Source organism: Oncorhynchus kisutch, linkage group LG26, assembly GCF_002021735.2.
Source record: "Oncorhynchus kisutch isolate 150728-3 linkage group LG26, Okis_V2, whole genome shotgun sequence".
NCBI classification, from domain to species: domain Eukaryota; kingdom Metazoa; phylum Chordata; class Actinopteri; order Salmoniformes; family Salmonidae; genus Oncorhynchus; species Oncorhynchus kisutch.
Window position 1 is genome coordinate 29305904 of NC_034199.2, and position 16951 is coordinate 29322854.

The window sequence follows — 16951 nt, forward strand, 5'->3', positions numbered from 1 at the left end:
CATTGAAGGTCGCCAAGAACAGAGTGGCCTCCATCATTAATAAAAGGAAGAAGTTTGGAACCACCAAGACTCTTCCTAGAGCTGGCCGCCCGGCCAAACTGAGCAATCGGGGGAGAAGGGCCTTGGTCAGGGAGATGACCAAGAACCCGACGGTCACTCTGACATAGCTTCAGAGTTCCTCTGTGGAGATGGAAGAACCCTCCAGAAGGACAACCATCTCTGCAGCACTCCACCAAGCAGGCCTTTATGGTAGAGTGGCCAGACAGAAGCCACTCCTTAGTAAAAGGCACGACAGCCCTCTTGGAGGTAGATTTTTTTTAAAGGCACCCAAAGGACTCTCAGACCATGGGAAACAAGATGCTCTAGTCTGATGAAACCAAGATTGAACTATTTGAACTGATTTTGATTCGATTTTAATGCCAAGCATCACGTCTGGAGAAACCCTGGCACCATCCCTATGGTAAATCAGGGTGGTGGTAGCATCATGCTGTGGGATGTTTTTCAGCGGCAGGGACTGGGAGACTAGTCAGGTTCAAGAGAAAGATGAACAGAGAAAAGAACAGAGAGATCCTTGATGAAAACCTGCTCCAGAGCGCTCAGGACCTCAGACTGAGGTGAAGGTTCACCTTCCAACAGGACAACGACCCTAAGCACACAGCCAAGACAATGCAGGTGTGACTTCGGGACAAGTATTTGAACGTCCTTGAGTGGCCCAGACAGAGCCAGGACTTGAACCCAATTTCACATCTCTGGAAAGACCTGAAAATAGCTGTGCAGCGACGCTCCCCATCCAACCTGACAGAGCTTGAGAGGATCTGCAGAGAACAATGGAAGAAACTCCCCAAATACAGGTGTGCCAAGCTTGTAGCATCATACTCAAGAAGACTTGATCGCTGCCAAAGGTGAAGTACTGAGTAAAGGGTCTGAATACTTATGTAAATGTGATAATTATTTTTTATTTTTTTTATTTGCAAAAATATCTAAAAACTCGTTTTGCTTTGTCATATGGGGTATTGTCTGTAGATTGATGAGGGAAAACATTTTTTTATTCCATTTTAGAATAAGGCTGTAACGTAGCAAAATGTAGAAAAAGTCAAGGGGTCTGAATACTTTCCAAATGCACTGTAAGTGTATATAAGGCATAAATATATATCACATATGAAAATGGCCAAATCTTGTATATGTATCCACATATGTGAGTAATATACACAGTTTATTAGGTACACCACCAGGTATTCAGTTACTGTGCGATGGAATGTTAGAATGGGCAAAGCAAGTGCCCTAAGCGACTTTGACTGTGGTATGATCATCGGTGCCAGATGCACCAGTTCCAGTATCTCAGAACAGGCCGGCCTCCTGGGCTTTTCATGCACGACAGTGTCTAGGGTTTACCGAGAATGGTGCGACAAACAAAAAACATCCAGTCAGCGGCAGTCCTGGGTGAAAACAACTTGTTGATGAGAAGTCGAAGGAGAATGGAGGATGGCAAAAATTGTGCAAGCTAACAGGCAGGCCACAAACAGGCAAATAACAGCACAGTACAACAGTGGTGTGCAGAAAGGTTTCTCAGAACACACAAATCATTGGTCCTGGTCACAGATGTGCTTTTGCAGCAAATGACCACACCGGGTTCAACTCCTATCAGCTAAAAACAAGACAAAGCAGTACCAGTGGGCACGACCATCACCAACACTGGACAATTGAGGAATGGAAAAGCATTGCCTGGTCCGACAAATCTCGGTTCCTGTTGCGTCATGCTGATGGCAGAGTCAGGATTTAGCATAAGCAGCATGGCCCCCTCCTGCCTGGTGTCAACGGTAAGGACTGATGGTGGTGGTGTAATGGTGTGGAGAATTTTTCCCTTGATACCAATTCCGTAACGTTTCCATGCCCTAAAGAATTCAGGCTGTTCTGGAGGCAAAATGTTGTCCTAATAAATTGGCCACTGAGTGTATTGCCATATATTACTTTTCCCTATGGGCAGGTCATTGCTAAACCATGCTGAGTGATGTCCAATTATCAGATCTGATACAAAATAAGATACTTTTGAGTCCGTTCTTAAAGATGAGGAAATGTTTGCCAATAGAACTTAGCAATTTATTACACATCAGTAATTACATGATTTCTCCGCACATATAGAACACTAGGCAACATGACAACACAGGGTTGGTGAAAAACAATTAGCAACAATTAAACACTTTAAGGAAATGACAATCACATCAAATCAAAGTACTATATACAAAATATATTACAGTCAATTACACACATAGTTACACACATAGCACGAAGTAAAAAAAATATCAGAAAGAGGCTTGGCTGAGCAGTGTTCCCACAAACGAAGTTCTTTAAACAGAACGATCATGTGGTATATTAGGTCTGAAACAGCCAGCTAATACTTTTGGTACAAATTTGAAAAATATTTGGCCAAGAAGTGATCAGAAGTATCCCTGGTGAGTGGTGTGAGGAATGGAGAGTGGTCTAGGCTTCTCCAGAGTGCTTTCTAAGAGACCTACAGATGTAGGATCTTAATTTGAGAAAGTTTGCTACAGCAGTAAAATAATCCTGCAGCAACAGGAAATGTGAATTATTATGTGGATTATAATAAATTGACATTTTTGTAGGGATTTATACATTTCATTCATTTGGGAAAATTAAGTCTAAAACTTCAAAGTGGAAATTACAAACTTTAGAAGCCTTTTTAAAACTGAAATACTCTACAAGTTTGCATTTCCTGCTTTGCAGTAAAATTCTCATCAATAAAAGAATGATCAAATTAAGATCCTACATCTGTAAACCCACCCTGGACTTTTTCTAGTGAGCGGAGAGTCTTCTACTTGAGAGTGAGTACACAGGAAATGTGTTGTGATTCCAGGGGGTTCTGTTAGAGCTGGTCACAGCTCAGTGCCAGGGTGATGTCACAGTGATGTATCCTCTCTCTCAGAACCAAACAGTATTGACTTTGTTCTGATCCAGACCTGATGAGAGCGTGAGAGAGCACAACATCAACTTTTAGATTAAATAAAAACTTAGCATGCATGTAGACATCAGTGGAGGCTCCTCAGTGAATTTCATAAAAATAAAAATAGTAAAACATTTAAAAAGTTATCCTTTTTAGATTAAACTATACTAAATATATTCACATGTCACAAAATAATTGATTCAACCACACTGTTTTGAAATAAAGGTCTACAGTAGCCTCAACAGCACTCTGTAGGGTAGCATAATGGTGTAGCAAGAGAACAGCTAGCTTCCGTCCTCCTCTGGGTACATTGACTTCAATAAAAAACTTAGGAGGCTCATGGTTCTCACCCCCTTCCATAGACTTATACAGTAATTATGACAACTTCCAGAGAACGTCCTCCAATCAGAGCTCTTGCAGCATGAACTGACATGTTGTCCACCCAATTAAAGGATCAAAGAATGAAACTAGTTCATAAAGCATAAGCTACAGCTACCTAGCTAGCATTGCAGTGCATAAAATGTGGTGAGTAGTTTACAAATAGAGAAAAAGACAATAGTTTAACAGTTTTTAACAAATTAATTTGAAAAATTAAGGAGAAGCAAGAGACACAGAGAGAGAGAGATATTTAGTCATTTATTTTCACTTTCACTTTGCTAGCAAATGCAGCTAGCTAGCTAGTTTAGCCTACTCAAACACAACTGTTGGACTAATGATTACACACTAAATCAGATAGATTCAGGCAAGAGTGTGCAAGGCAGTATTTAATGTGTCTGTCCATGTGTCACTGTCTGTCACCTCAATTTTCTCTTAACCTGTGTGTACCTACGTTAAAAAAACTTGCATTCATAGGCTAGGTTGTAGCAGAAAAATTCAAGTATCATGTAGTAGCCTAAACCTATCGATGTTACATCGAACTGGGTGAATGGAATATGAATGACAGCCATTCAATATGCTGTAATAAAAATAAGGCCATGCGGATGAAAGAAAAATTATCTCTCTTCTTAAATGGCACTGACCACCACTGGCAGACATACAAGAGAGAGAGTGCATGTGTGTGTATGAATGCTCCAAGTCCGGGCTTACCTGAGTCGTAGGTATCCAAGGGTGTGTGTAGAGCTGCGGGCCAGGCTGAGGGGGTCAGGGTGGGGGGGTTGGGGCTGGCCTGCTCCACCTCTATCTTCACACCACTGTGTATCCCTGGGCTCTGGCTGCTGTGTGTGTTACTGTGTGTGTTACTGTGTGTGCTATGTCCAGCAGGGCTGTGGGCTAGGGGGCTCTGAGTCTTCACACCAGGCAGGAGCAGAGGGCTGAACCTGGGGTCTAGGCCTGGGTCATGGGACGGGTGGGGATGTATGACTGGGTGGGTGTGGTGGGGGTGCATGTGTGTGTGAGGATGTGTGTGTGTGTAGACATTGTGGGCATGTGTGTAACTGGCGGAGGTCTGAGGGTTGCGGCTGTAGGCCCAGGGGTCTGGGAGAGAAGCTGTAGGAGGGAGGCTGGGCTGGGGCAGAACGTGGCCCGTCCACAGTGCACTATCTGGGGCATGGAAGGCTGCTGGGCTGGGGGAGAAGTCTGGGTGGACGGAGAGACAGGGGCTGGTCTGGGACGGGTAACCTCCACCCCACAGAGAGGAGGACAGGGAACCACACTGGGCCTCCGAGAGAGATACACTGTCTGTGAGAGGGAGGGAAGTCATTTGTATGAGAAGAGGTTGTTATGGACACAAGTTTCTACCATGTAATTGTATTAATTCTAGATAAAAAGTAGCAGTAAAATGTAAATTTACAGTAAATTACTGGCAGCACAGAAGTCAGTAAATTACTGTAGATTTACAGGAAATTTACTGTAACAAATGCACAGCATATTACTGGAACACCTGACTATAATAACATGCTGTATTTCTAGAATTTACAGCACATTACTGGAAGAACAGTGGTTAGTATACTGTTGCAGACTTACAGTGCAGGTAGCTATCTCTTTACTTGCTGTGACTGTGGTATATTCTTATTTACCCTAATTTTAATACACTGACTGTAAGTCGCTCTGGTTAAGAGCATCTGCTAGATGACCAAAATGTGAATGTAAAAATGAACACTTGCTAGGCACACTGCTTGGTATAATTATAATGACCTCCCCCCCTAAACAAGGCCATGTCATTAGGATAATACCCAGCAGTGTGCTTTGCAAATGTTTTAAACATTTACATTTTGGTCATTTAGCAGATGCACTTGTCCAGAGTGACTTACAGTCAGTGCATTCATCTAACATTGATTTAGAAAAACAACACATATCACAGTCATAGCAAGTAAAATGTTTCTGTAACCATTACTGGGAATGTTGTTGTAGTTAAGGATACATTGATCTTCAAAATATCCTGTATTTGTAACAAGATAACTTCTGGAAACAACTTTGCCCATCTTTGGCTAGTGCAAAGTGTGATAAGGTCATTTTCACAGTAACGTGCCAATAGCTTACTGTAACTTAAAGGAAAATGCAGCGCAATGATGCAGTACAATACTGTAAAATTTGCCTACTATACTGTAACAAAGGAAATGCTACTGTAAATGCTACTGTAACCAGTTTTTTACAGTAATTACTAGTGATGCGGAAACAAAGCTTCCTTTCCAGACAATTGTGTTGAAAATAGGTTCACTAAACGGCGTGTCATTAGCCTAGTGGTTAGAGCGTTGGGTTAGTAATTTGTTCTTAACTGACTGCCTAGTTAAATAAAGGTAAAATAAATAAAAAAGTTCACAATGCACATTAGTGACTTCTGCTGGTCAGCAATAAATAGCAACGTGTGATTATAAGCTAGGTTTTTTTCCCTCTACTGATTTCATCAAAACTCTGTAGCGCAGCAGTAAGTCGTTGGCTTTAATGGATTGCCAGGTTTGCATCTTACATCATGTTTCCATTTTTTGCCAACAAGTTTACTATTTTTCTAAAAAGGAATCTATGGCATTTTGAAGTTTGCTAGAGAGCATTTGGATGATCCAGAAGAAGATTGGGAGAATGTCATATGGTCAGATGAAACCAAAATAGAACTTTTTGGTAAAAACTCAACTCGTTGTGTTTGGAGGACAAAGAATGCTGAGTTGCATCCAAAGACCACCATACCTACTGTGAAGCATGGGGGTGGAAACATCATGCTTTGGGGCTGTTTTTCTGCAAAGGGACCAGGACGACTGATCCGTGTAAAGGAAAGAATGAATGGGGCCATGTATCGTGAGATTTTGAGTGAAAACCTCCTTCCATCAGCAAGGGCATTGAAGATGAAACGTGGCTGGCTCTTTCAGCATGACAATGATCCCAAACACAACGCCCGGGCAACGAAGGAGTGGCTTCGTAAGAAGCATTTCAAGGTCCTGGAGTGGCCTAGCCAGTCTCCAGATCTCAACCCCATAGAAAATCTTTGGAGGGAGTTGAAAGTCTGTGTTGCCCAGCAACAGCCCTAAAACATCACTGCTCTAGAGGAGATCTGCATGGAGGAATGGGCCAAAATACCAACAACAGTGTGTGAAAACCTTGTGAAGACTTACAGAAAACGTTTGACCTCTGTCATTGCCAACAAAGGGTATATAACAAAGTATTGAGATAAACTTTTGTTATTGACCAAATACTTATTTTCCACCATAATTTACAAATAAATTCATTAAAAATCCTACAATGTGATTTTCTGGATTTTTTTTCTCATTTTGTCTGTCATAGTTGAAGTGTACCTATGATGAAAATTACAGGCATCTTTCATCTTTTTAAGTGGGAGAACATGCACAATTGGTGGCTGACTAAATACTTTTTTGCCCCACTGTATAGGACAGAACACACATGACAACAAGAGAGACAACACTACATAAAGAGAGACCTAAGACAACAACATGGCAAGGCAGCAACAAATGACAACACAGCATGGTAGCAACACAACATGGTAGCAGAACAACATGGTAGCAGCACAAAACATGGTACAAACATTATTGGGCACAGACAACAGCACAAAGGGCAAGAAGTTAGAGACAACAATACATCACGCAAAGCAGCCACAACTGTCAGTAAGAGTGAAAAAGCATATCATCGAACGAAGCGTCAGACGTCATTGATGACGTACTTCTGATAAAGTGATACACGCATCGGCACACTGCTTCGAAGTTAGCTGCTTAGCCCTTTTGACACATGCCTCGGAGCTCCAATATCAAGCGTAACATCACTAGTAATTACATGAGATCAGTGCAAGCAGGTTGGCTGCTAGGTAGTTGTATATTACAGCATACCAGTGACTATTTGGTGATTTATTTCACTTGCACTTGTAGAGGCCTTAAAAAAGGCTTCTAAACTGGCAGTGACTACAGGGTGAAACAGATCAAAAGGACATGGCTAAACACTCAATCATTAAAAGTTTGAGACTTGCTGCCACTCTGATCTTTCCCCTATATACATTTAATTGTTAGGAAACTACTACCACATTTCACTTAAATTGTTACAGCACTTTCACTAACAGGTGCAACAAGTATAGTCTCAAATGTGTTTATGAGCCACAACAATACCATGCACCCACAAAATGGTTTGGCACTCCAAAATGACAGTATGGTACTGTATTCTGTGGGGGTGGAACTCAATTATGTAAATTACTGGTGGCACAGAGACCAGTAAATTACTGTAGATTTACAAGACAAAAATAAAAACAAATACGGTATGGTACTGTATTCTGTGGGGTACAGCATTCTCACTAAGGGGTGCAACAAATATAGCCTCTTACAAGGCCTGCCTTGAAATATGTTAATGAGCCATACATTATTTTGCCAACCAAAACATTTCCCCACTATGCAGCATAACACAGTACTCTGCTGTAAATATACAGTAGAACAGGTAATGCAGTATATTATTGTAAAATTGCATTGATCTTTACAGTACTGTACTGTATGGAATTACAGTATAAAACGTTTTTTTGCTGTAAATGTACAGTAATTTGTTACAGTGAAAGATAATACGAATAAGACTGTTTTCAGATGACATAATTCAAACTATGAGTAATGATATGAAAGTCCCTCTGTGTTCCTACCTTTCCACAGTCCAACCGAGGCAGAGGTGTGCATGGGGGTGGTCCTAGACGTCTTCATCTCTCCAGTGAAGGCACTGGTTTGGTTCAGAGCCCTAGAGAAATGTTCATCCACCACATCCCCAATGTCACCATGGAAATAGGTGAACAGAACACACCTGGAGCTCAGGTACTCTGCCTCAGCAGGCTGGCTGTCCTTCCCAGTACCCCCACAGCCCCTCAGCCCAGAACCCTCCAGGCCCCGTTGGACCCAATGCTCCCCAGCCTGTCTCCCCCCTCCTCCCCCACGCTGCTGTTGCAGTCTCCCCCCTGGACACTGCTGCTCTTCACTGTCCTGCTGCATCCTGCTGTACACACCCAGCTTCTTCTACAGAGAGTGAAAGAGAGAAAGAGAGAGAGAGAGAGTGCACGAGAGACAAGGTTAAAGTACGAAAAATTCATCTCAAAGGTTCAGCCATGAGAGCACCATCTGTCTGTCTATTTTGCCCACAACGATCAAGCCACATGATTAAACGTGTGTGCCACATACATTGAACAAAATAGCCTACATCAATGCCCTTGTTAAAAGTCATACTATCCGTTACAAACTTCAATTTTCTATGACCTCCATTTGAAAGGAAAACGAATCATCTTTTACAGACCGAAGTTTATTCAAGAAGTTGTAGGGTGTTTCTCAGCTTGTGTTCTGGTGAAAGTATGTCAACTATGAAAATGCTCGTTGCCGTTCCAAAAGAACCATCATCATCAACATTCCTGAGAGACAGTGACGAGTTGTCATTAGCCGACACCCTTCTGACGAAACGAGGAGATGAATCATCCTAGTCATTATACCTGCGAGAAATGCCCGGCGAGAAATGACCGCTTCAACTTTTCGAATTGTAACTTTATGAGTTCTGTGGTACACGGGAGTCAGGACTTTTCGCTGTGAACTGACATCTGCGACGGGCCAAAACTTTCAGCACGGAGTGTATTCGTGCCTAAAGCACCCGGACAATTATGGGAACACTAAAACAGCATAGTATTAAATATATATATATATATATATATATATATATATTACAAACTATTTTAGTGCAGTGTGTCTGGATACCCACCTGCTGCTGGTGCTGTTGATGATGGTAGTATGCCGCTTTGTAGGCTGCTGCCGCTGCTGCTGAAGACGCAGGGAGATAGTGAGCTCCATAACTCTGGTAAAACATCACATCCAGACAACTCATGGCTGAGACGGCGCTGTCAGGGGCTCAGAGAGAAACACAGCCTGTATCAGCGCTCCTCAAACTGATGTAATCCTCACATCCACCGCTGCCTCCATATAAACCATGACTGTGACAATAGGCATGCTGTCGGTGAAAGGAACTGTTTGCATAAAGACAATACCGAATCACTAGGACCAACACCTCATACTGTGCCAAACCAAACCCGAGTGAAAGTGAACAAAAGGTACGGGACAAACTCCACTTGGTTATTAGAGCTACACTGATTGGAGGAAAGTTTTAACGGTACTGTATATAGAGGGAGAGGAGGGATAGGACTCTGCGTGCACACGCCCATGGAACTCATACACGCGGCTCGAAGTGGAGAGGTATGATGAGGTATGATGAGTGTAGCTGCCACTTGAAGATTCATTCAATCAATCACATGTATTTAATTTTATAAATCCCGTTTTACATCAGCAGTTGTCACAACGTGGTCTACAGATACCAAGCATAAAACCTCAAGACTTGGCCTCGAGTTTCAGTGAAATGTAATTGTAAGTATCTTCAGATAAGTGAATGTAAATATTTAGCATTGTGTCATAGACTATCTTTCATTGTATGTTGATTGTCATTTTAACCCAGCGAGTGTAGTGTATCCATCGAATGTAGTGTATCCATCGAGTGTAGTGTATCCATTGTGTAGTCCATCCATCGAGTGTAGTCTATCCATCGAGTGTAGTGTATCCATCGAGTGTAGTCTATCCATCCAGTGTAGTCTATCCATCGAGTGTAGTCTATCCATCGAGTGTAGTGTATCCATTGAGTGTAGTCTATCTATCCAGTGTAGTCTATCCAGCGAGTGGAGTCTATCCATCGAGTGTAGTGTATCCATTGAGTGTAGTGTATCCATTGAGTGTAGTCTATCTATCCAGTGTAGTCTATCCATCGAGTGTAGTCTATCCATCGAGTGTAGTGTATCTATCCAGTGTAGTCTATCCAGCGAGTGGAGTCTATCCATCGAGTGTAGTGTATCCATTGAGTGTAGTCCATCCATCGAGTGTAGTCCATCCATCAAGTGTAGTCTATCCATCGAGTGTAGTCTATCCATCGAGTGTAGTGTATCTATCCAGTGTAGTCTATCCAGCGAGTGGAGTCTATCCATCGAGTGTAGTGTATCCATTGAGTGTAGTCCATCCATCGAGTGTAGTCCATCCATCAAGTGTAGTCTATCCATCGAGTGTAGTACATCGAGTGTAGTCCATCGAGTGTACTAACCTATAGTAGAACATTTGGCATAGTTTTCCAGTAAACTTGGCAGGTTCTGACATGACCCCAACAAAGGGAGAAAAAAGAAAGAGGCAGGTTAGACTGTAGTATAAAAGACTCCCATAAATTCTGTAACAGAGGGATGTCAACATTATTATGTACTTATATAACTATATTCATACTTCACTGAATAAACCAGTGGAACCAAGGAACTGAACCACACTAACTGACTGCATTCACCTGACTAGGATATTCTCTTCCCAATTCCAAATCAAAAGATTTTGAATAGGAATCAGGAATACATTGCTTTTCCACACACCCACTCCTCTTAGATCTATAATAAGAACCTGTGTGAAGGGGCCAGGGTTTGGTTTGGAACATGTCCCTTAGCTGTCTTTGGTCCTTTGGCTAGTGAGGAACTCAGTGGAAGATGTCAATGAGTGATCTGCTTCCACCTGCTGGTGACATCACAGAGATCACTGCTCTCAGATCGACAGGTCTCACCATAGAATTGCACCAAAGAATTACATATAACTTAATTGAATAGGATCTCTGTGGGTCTCACCACTCCTCTCTGACCCTGAGTAAACCTTGTGTTTCTCACATGGCTGGTTCTTCTGTCCCAGGCTCCGAGCTATAGACCTGAATAAAGATTGTAAATGGTCCTGGCCTGTGATTTCAGCCCAAACTCTGTAGATGGTGTGTCCGTGTCAGTTTTTGTAGAGCATAGACAGCTGTTCTTGAATGGCATGTGCAGAGGAGAGGAGACGAGAGGGGAAGAGAGAAGAGACAGGCGGGGAGGGGAGGAGGGGAGTGGAGGAGAGGATAGGGGAGGGGAGGGAAGAGGAGATGGGAGGAGAGGAGATGAGAGGGGAGGAGAGGAGAGGGGAAGGGAGTGGATGAGATGGGAGGGGAGGGGAGGGGAAGAGAGGGAAAGAGATCAGAGGCTGTAAACAACAGAAGTGCTGCTGAGGATGATGGTGATGATGATGACGGTTATTATGGGGATATTTTTGGGAGAAGAGAGGTGAGCCTGCAGAGCATATTCAGGCGCTGCCTGGTCTGGTTCAGACCCTCAGTGTAGAGGAGAGCAGGATAATGAGAGGACTACAGATAACAGAGAGATGTCTGAGTTCGCTGAGTCCACTTGTCTCTCAAGTGAGTTCCATGATGAAGCCTGACGTCCCACGCTGCTGTTCATACACGCTGGAGGAGCAGCTGCCCTACACACACACATACACGCACACACGGAGAAATGACGTGCACACACATACACACGCGCGCACACACACTCAGGGGTGAAGATATCAGTGTGTATATCCTGAGGTGCTCATTCGCACTGGTCATCTCATTACAGAAGGACTCTGTGTAAAGTGTCTAAATGTTCGTAATACTGCTGTTTTATAATCCCTGTGATACTCAAACTTATGTATGTGATGTATAAATGAATGCGATCTTGATATTATTTATTATTGATATCAGTGTGTGTTGTTTTCCCCCAGTTTTAGAAAAAGGGGTCACACATCTGAGATGTAGGAACATCAAATCCTGTGTGTATTATTGACTATAAGAGCTATACAGGTTATGGGGCAAAGCTCTATCACTCTCCCTATTTTCTTAAAAAAAAATCTTTACCTCTTTCTCTCTCTCTAGCTCTCTCTTCCACATACACAGTTAGTATGCCACATTATGCTTTTGACATTTGATCCATTCTGACAGGGCGGTAGTTAGGAAAGACAATATGGTGGTTATATTATTGATTTCCTGATTCAGCCCTATTCCCTGTAGCTGTCAGATATGATGAGGCTGTGTGAGGGGCTGAGGCTGAGACAGGGGGTAACTGTTCCATTCACTTTGATGATGCCGCACGCTGCAGATGGAAGCTGAATTATTCAGTCTTGGTTTGATGATGTGTTAGGTCTGGAACTGTGGCATAGTCAGAGGCACGTTTTGATGATGTGTCTTTGGGCTGTGGAAGAGAGGCAGTGTTACAGACGGACACACACACACACACACACACACACACACACACACACACACACACACACACACACACACACACACACACACACACACACACACACACACAGAGCTACAGACCCCACACAGATGCTTCAGTCCTCAGGGTCTCTCACTAAACACATTCCTCTCGGGGTCTCAGTCACATCTGGAGGTGCACCTCTCTCCTATCCTATCCTCTCTTCTCCTTTCTCTCCTCTTCTCGCTTTAATGAGATCATTATTAGAGGATGTTTAGAAGGGAGGTGAGGAAAATCGCAGGGATTAGAGGAGGCGGACATGCAGGGATAAAAGCAGTTTGTAACAAGTGCGCTGAGAGTCGGGAAGCAAGTTGAGGGAGTGAATAAATAAGTAAAATAAACACTCATTCCCAAAACTTGCTTCCCGACTCTCAGCACATTTGTTACAAAATAACACCTCACCTAAGTATCAGGGTGTGTTTTTACATGTAATTTTTTTGTGTCAGAGTAATGACGTTGGGTCCGGGAACTGCTACAGGCCCTCATGCCTCAACCAGATCGCCAGGCCCCCTGCCTCAGCCGGCACGTCGGGCTTTCATGCCTCAGCCGGATCGCCAGGCTCCCCTACCTCAGCCGGATCGCCAGGCTCCCCTACCTCAGCCGGATCGCCAGGCTCCGCTGCCTCTACCGATCTGTCAGGTTCCCGCGCCCCAGCTGACACGACAGGTTCTAGTACCTCAGCCGGATCGCCAGGCTCCGCTGCCTCTACCGATCTGTCAGGTTCCCGCGCCCCAGCTGACACGACAGGTTCCAGTACCTCAGCTGGCGTGACAGGTTCTCGTGCATCAGCAGGGGTGACCCGTCCGCTCCTGATCCCTCAGGTTCGTCCCCTTTGACGGCATCCTGCGGCTGGAGCCGTGCATTGGGGGGGGGGGGGGGGGGGGGGGGGGGGGGGGGTGCTGACACGTATACTCCCTCTCTGGCCTCTAGGTCATCAGGCTGCTGATTATCCCACACACCTGTCACCATCGTCTTGCACACCTGTGCCTCATGACACTCACCTGGACTCCATCACCTCCTTGATTATCTTCCCTATATCTGTCACTCCCCTTGGTTCTTTCCTCAGGTGTTATTGACTCTGTTTTCATGTCGGTGTTTTGTTTGTGGTTCGTGTTCATTGTTTCGTTTATTTATTAAAACTCTCACTCCCTGAACTTGCGTCCCGACTCTCAGCGCACTCGTTACACAGTTGTTTGTTTTCTGCCCATGTTATGCTCAAAGAATGAAACTCATCCACTGGGTTAGATCTCAGAGGGCTGTAGTGTTTTGGTCTAAAATCTTGTCTTTAGCCTTGTGGAAAACACATTTCTGATTCACAACAGAAAACAAATAGAGCATATTGTTAGATGTTCTTTCGTTACGGTCTCTCTCCAGTACAGTAGTTGCCGTATCACTGGACATAATTACCATCCTAGTCATTAGTAGTGAGTAACTGCTGAATGTGATAAGCTGCACCTGTGAGTGTTATTAGTAGTAATACGTGATTAATAAGGATGACTTCCTTCATCATAAGAACTGCAGAGTCTGGAGTTTGTAACATGGATGTTGCTCTATTGTAATCCCTTCTAAAGAACACCTTCCCCTATAGGTTTCTCCAGAGTCTGTCTACAACACCTGATGATGTTGATGACCATGATGCTCTAATGGTTCATATCACCTCTGTAATCACCCAGCTACAGTACAAACTCATGTGTCAGTGTGCTGACTGAGGAAAGGAGAGGGGAGCGAAATACATTAATAGCCAATTAAATAGCCATTAATACAGCTTTAATACAGTTTTGTAACATACTAATACTGATCACTGGATCACTGCCTGGTACGACAACTGCACCACCCGTAATGGCAGGATTCTACAGGGGGTGGTGCGGCCAGACCAACGCATCGTCGAGGACACACTGCCTGTCCTCCAGGACATCTACATCACCAGGTGTCACAGGAAGGCCAAGAAGATCATCAAGGACCTGAGCCACCTGAGCCACGGCCTGTTCACCCCGCTACCCTCTAGATGATGGAGACAGTTAAGGTGCATCAAAGCTGGGACCGAGAAAGATCCGACCTCCACCCAGTACCCTCCTCTGAACCTAAGACTGTCACTAGCTGGCTACCCTACACTGTAAAACATTTCATGTCAATTCTACAGTAACTTACTGGCAGCACTTACTTTTATTTATTTGACAGTACAGCTACTGTCATTCATCTCACAGCAATTCATTGTATGGCACCAAACATGTTACTGTAATCTAATGGACAGTATATTACTGGAATTACCCATGCAGCAACATATTAACCAGTGTTCTTTGCAAGTTTTCATTTGAACATTTACATTAATATTTTGGCTCTTATACGTAGTAACTACCAGTCATTAGATTTAACCAAGGTTGATTAAAAAAACATATCACAGTCATAGCAAGTAAAGCTTTTCTGTAAGTGTTACTGAAAATGTTTTAGCTAAGGATACATTAGTCTTCAAAATAATTGTAATTACAACAAGATATCGTATGATATCTCTGACTATCTCTGGATACTGCCAATACAATACTGAGATATTACCGGTAACTTGATTCCAGACTAATGAAACACAGTACAATATAGTGAAAGTGACAATTAAACTGTAATACAATTGTTTCTACTGTATTTTACTGTAATTATAAGGGATTAGAGAAAGCAGGTCGTCTGTAGGTGTTTGCATATTACAGCATATGAATGAATACTAGGTGTTTTATATCACTTGCACTTCTGGAAGACTTAACAACAGCTTCCAAACTGGCCATGATTACAGGGCCAAACAGATCAAATGGACATGTGTAAATACTCAACCATTAAAAGGTTTAAGACACTACCATTTTGATCTGCTCCATATATACTTTTGAGAGGGAACTACTATCACATTTCACTTAATAAATTGGTACAGGACTCTCACGAAGGGGTGCAACAAATATGACCACTTACAAAGCACACCGTCAAATATGCTAATGACCCAGCGATTCCTTCTCCTCCCACAATACTTCGTCACAATGCACCATTGTTTACAGAATGCTGCAGTAAATGTATAGCAAAAGAGCAATACAGTACTTTATTGTTGACTTGTATTGAAAATTATGTTTGGTGTTTTATATCCCTTGTACTTTAGGCCTTAACAAAGGCTTCTAAACAACCATTAAAGGTTTGAGACTTGCTGCCACTCTGATCTGAACCCTATATAAAGGTCATTGTTAGGGAACCACTACAACGGGTGCAACAAATAGAGCCTCTTAAAATACGTTAATATACCATGCATCCACTAGTTCAAATGGTTTTTGGCACTTACTTCAAAAATGCAGTATGGTACTGTATTCTGAATGACAGTAAATTACTGTAGAGTTTCAGGACAAAGTTTGTAGAACTCCTAAAATACAGTATACTGTATTACTGTATTCTGTGGGGGTAGAACATTCTCACTCACAGCTGCAACAAATATAGCCTCATACATGCCTTAAAATATGTTAGTGAGCCAGAGACTCTTTCCCTACTACTCCCTCTACTCAGCAAATTGGATGCAGTCTATCACAATGCCATCCGTTTCATCACCAAAGCCCCATAAACTACACACCACTGCGACCTGTATGCTCTCGTTGGCTGGCCCACACTTCATATTCGTCGCCAAACCCACTGGCTCCAGGTCATCTATAAGTCCTAGCTAGGTAAAGAACTTGTTCTCAACTGGCTTACCTGGTTAAATAAAGGTGAAATAAAAAATAAATACAGTCATTGATCACTGGTCACTTTAATAATGTTTACATACTGTTTTGCCTACTTCATATGTATATACTGTATTCTAGTCATGACTCATCCTATATAACTACTGCTGTACACACCTTTTCAATTCATATACTGTCCATGCTGTCTATACGCACCATTCACATACATAGATAGAAACATAAGCATTTCGCTGCAGACAGGCAGAGACAGACAGACAGACAGACAGACAGACAGACAGACAGACAGACAGACAGACAGACAGTGTAGTGAGGTGCGTACTGGCAGCAGAGAAGTCAGGCGCAGGAGAGTGAAAACTGATTTACAACGGTGTCGTTTAATATCCACAAACCACCGTCAACAGAACAATACAATAAATGGGTAAAAAAAAAGGTAAATACCAGCATACCATGCATGAGCACTACAATAAACAATTACCAACAAGGACATGGGGGGGGGGGACAGAGGGTTAAATACACAACATGTCATTGATGGAATTGGAACCAGGTGTGATGGAAGACAAGACAAAACCAATGGAAAATGAAAAGTGGATCAGCGATGGCTTGAAGGTCGGTGACTTCGACCGCTGAATGCCGCCCGAACAAGGAGAGAAGGAGAGGGACCAACTTCGGAGGAAGTCGTGACAGACAGACAGAGACTGTATTGTTTATAATATGTTTCCTATTAAAAGGAATAGGTACAGT

The 16951-nt window shown here is 43.0% G+C and overlaps 1 protein-coding gene across 1 annotated transcript; it reads right to left on the minus strand.

The window, feature by feature from the left end:
- Positions 1 to 2075: 2075 nt before the first annotated feature.
- LOC109877773 (transcription cofactor vestigial-like protein 3) lies at positions 2076 to 10092 on the minus strand. The gene is made up of 4 exons (XM_031806310.1): positions 9107 to 10092; positions 8016 to 8379; positions 4046 to 4636; positions 2076 to 2975 (listed from the first exon to the last, which is right to left on the minus strand). Exons 1-4 carry the CDS (start codon positions 9227 to 9229, stop codon positions 2938 to 2940), a joined length of 1116 nt encoding a protein of 371 aa, XP_031662170.1. The 5' UTR covers positions 9230 to 10092; the 3' UTR covers positions 2076 to 2937.
- Between the last annotated feature and the right edge of the window lie 6859 nt (positions 10093 to 16951).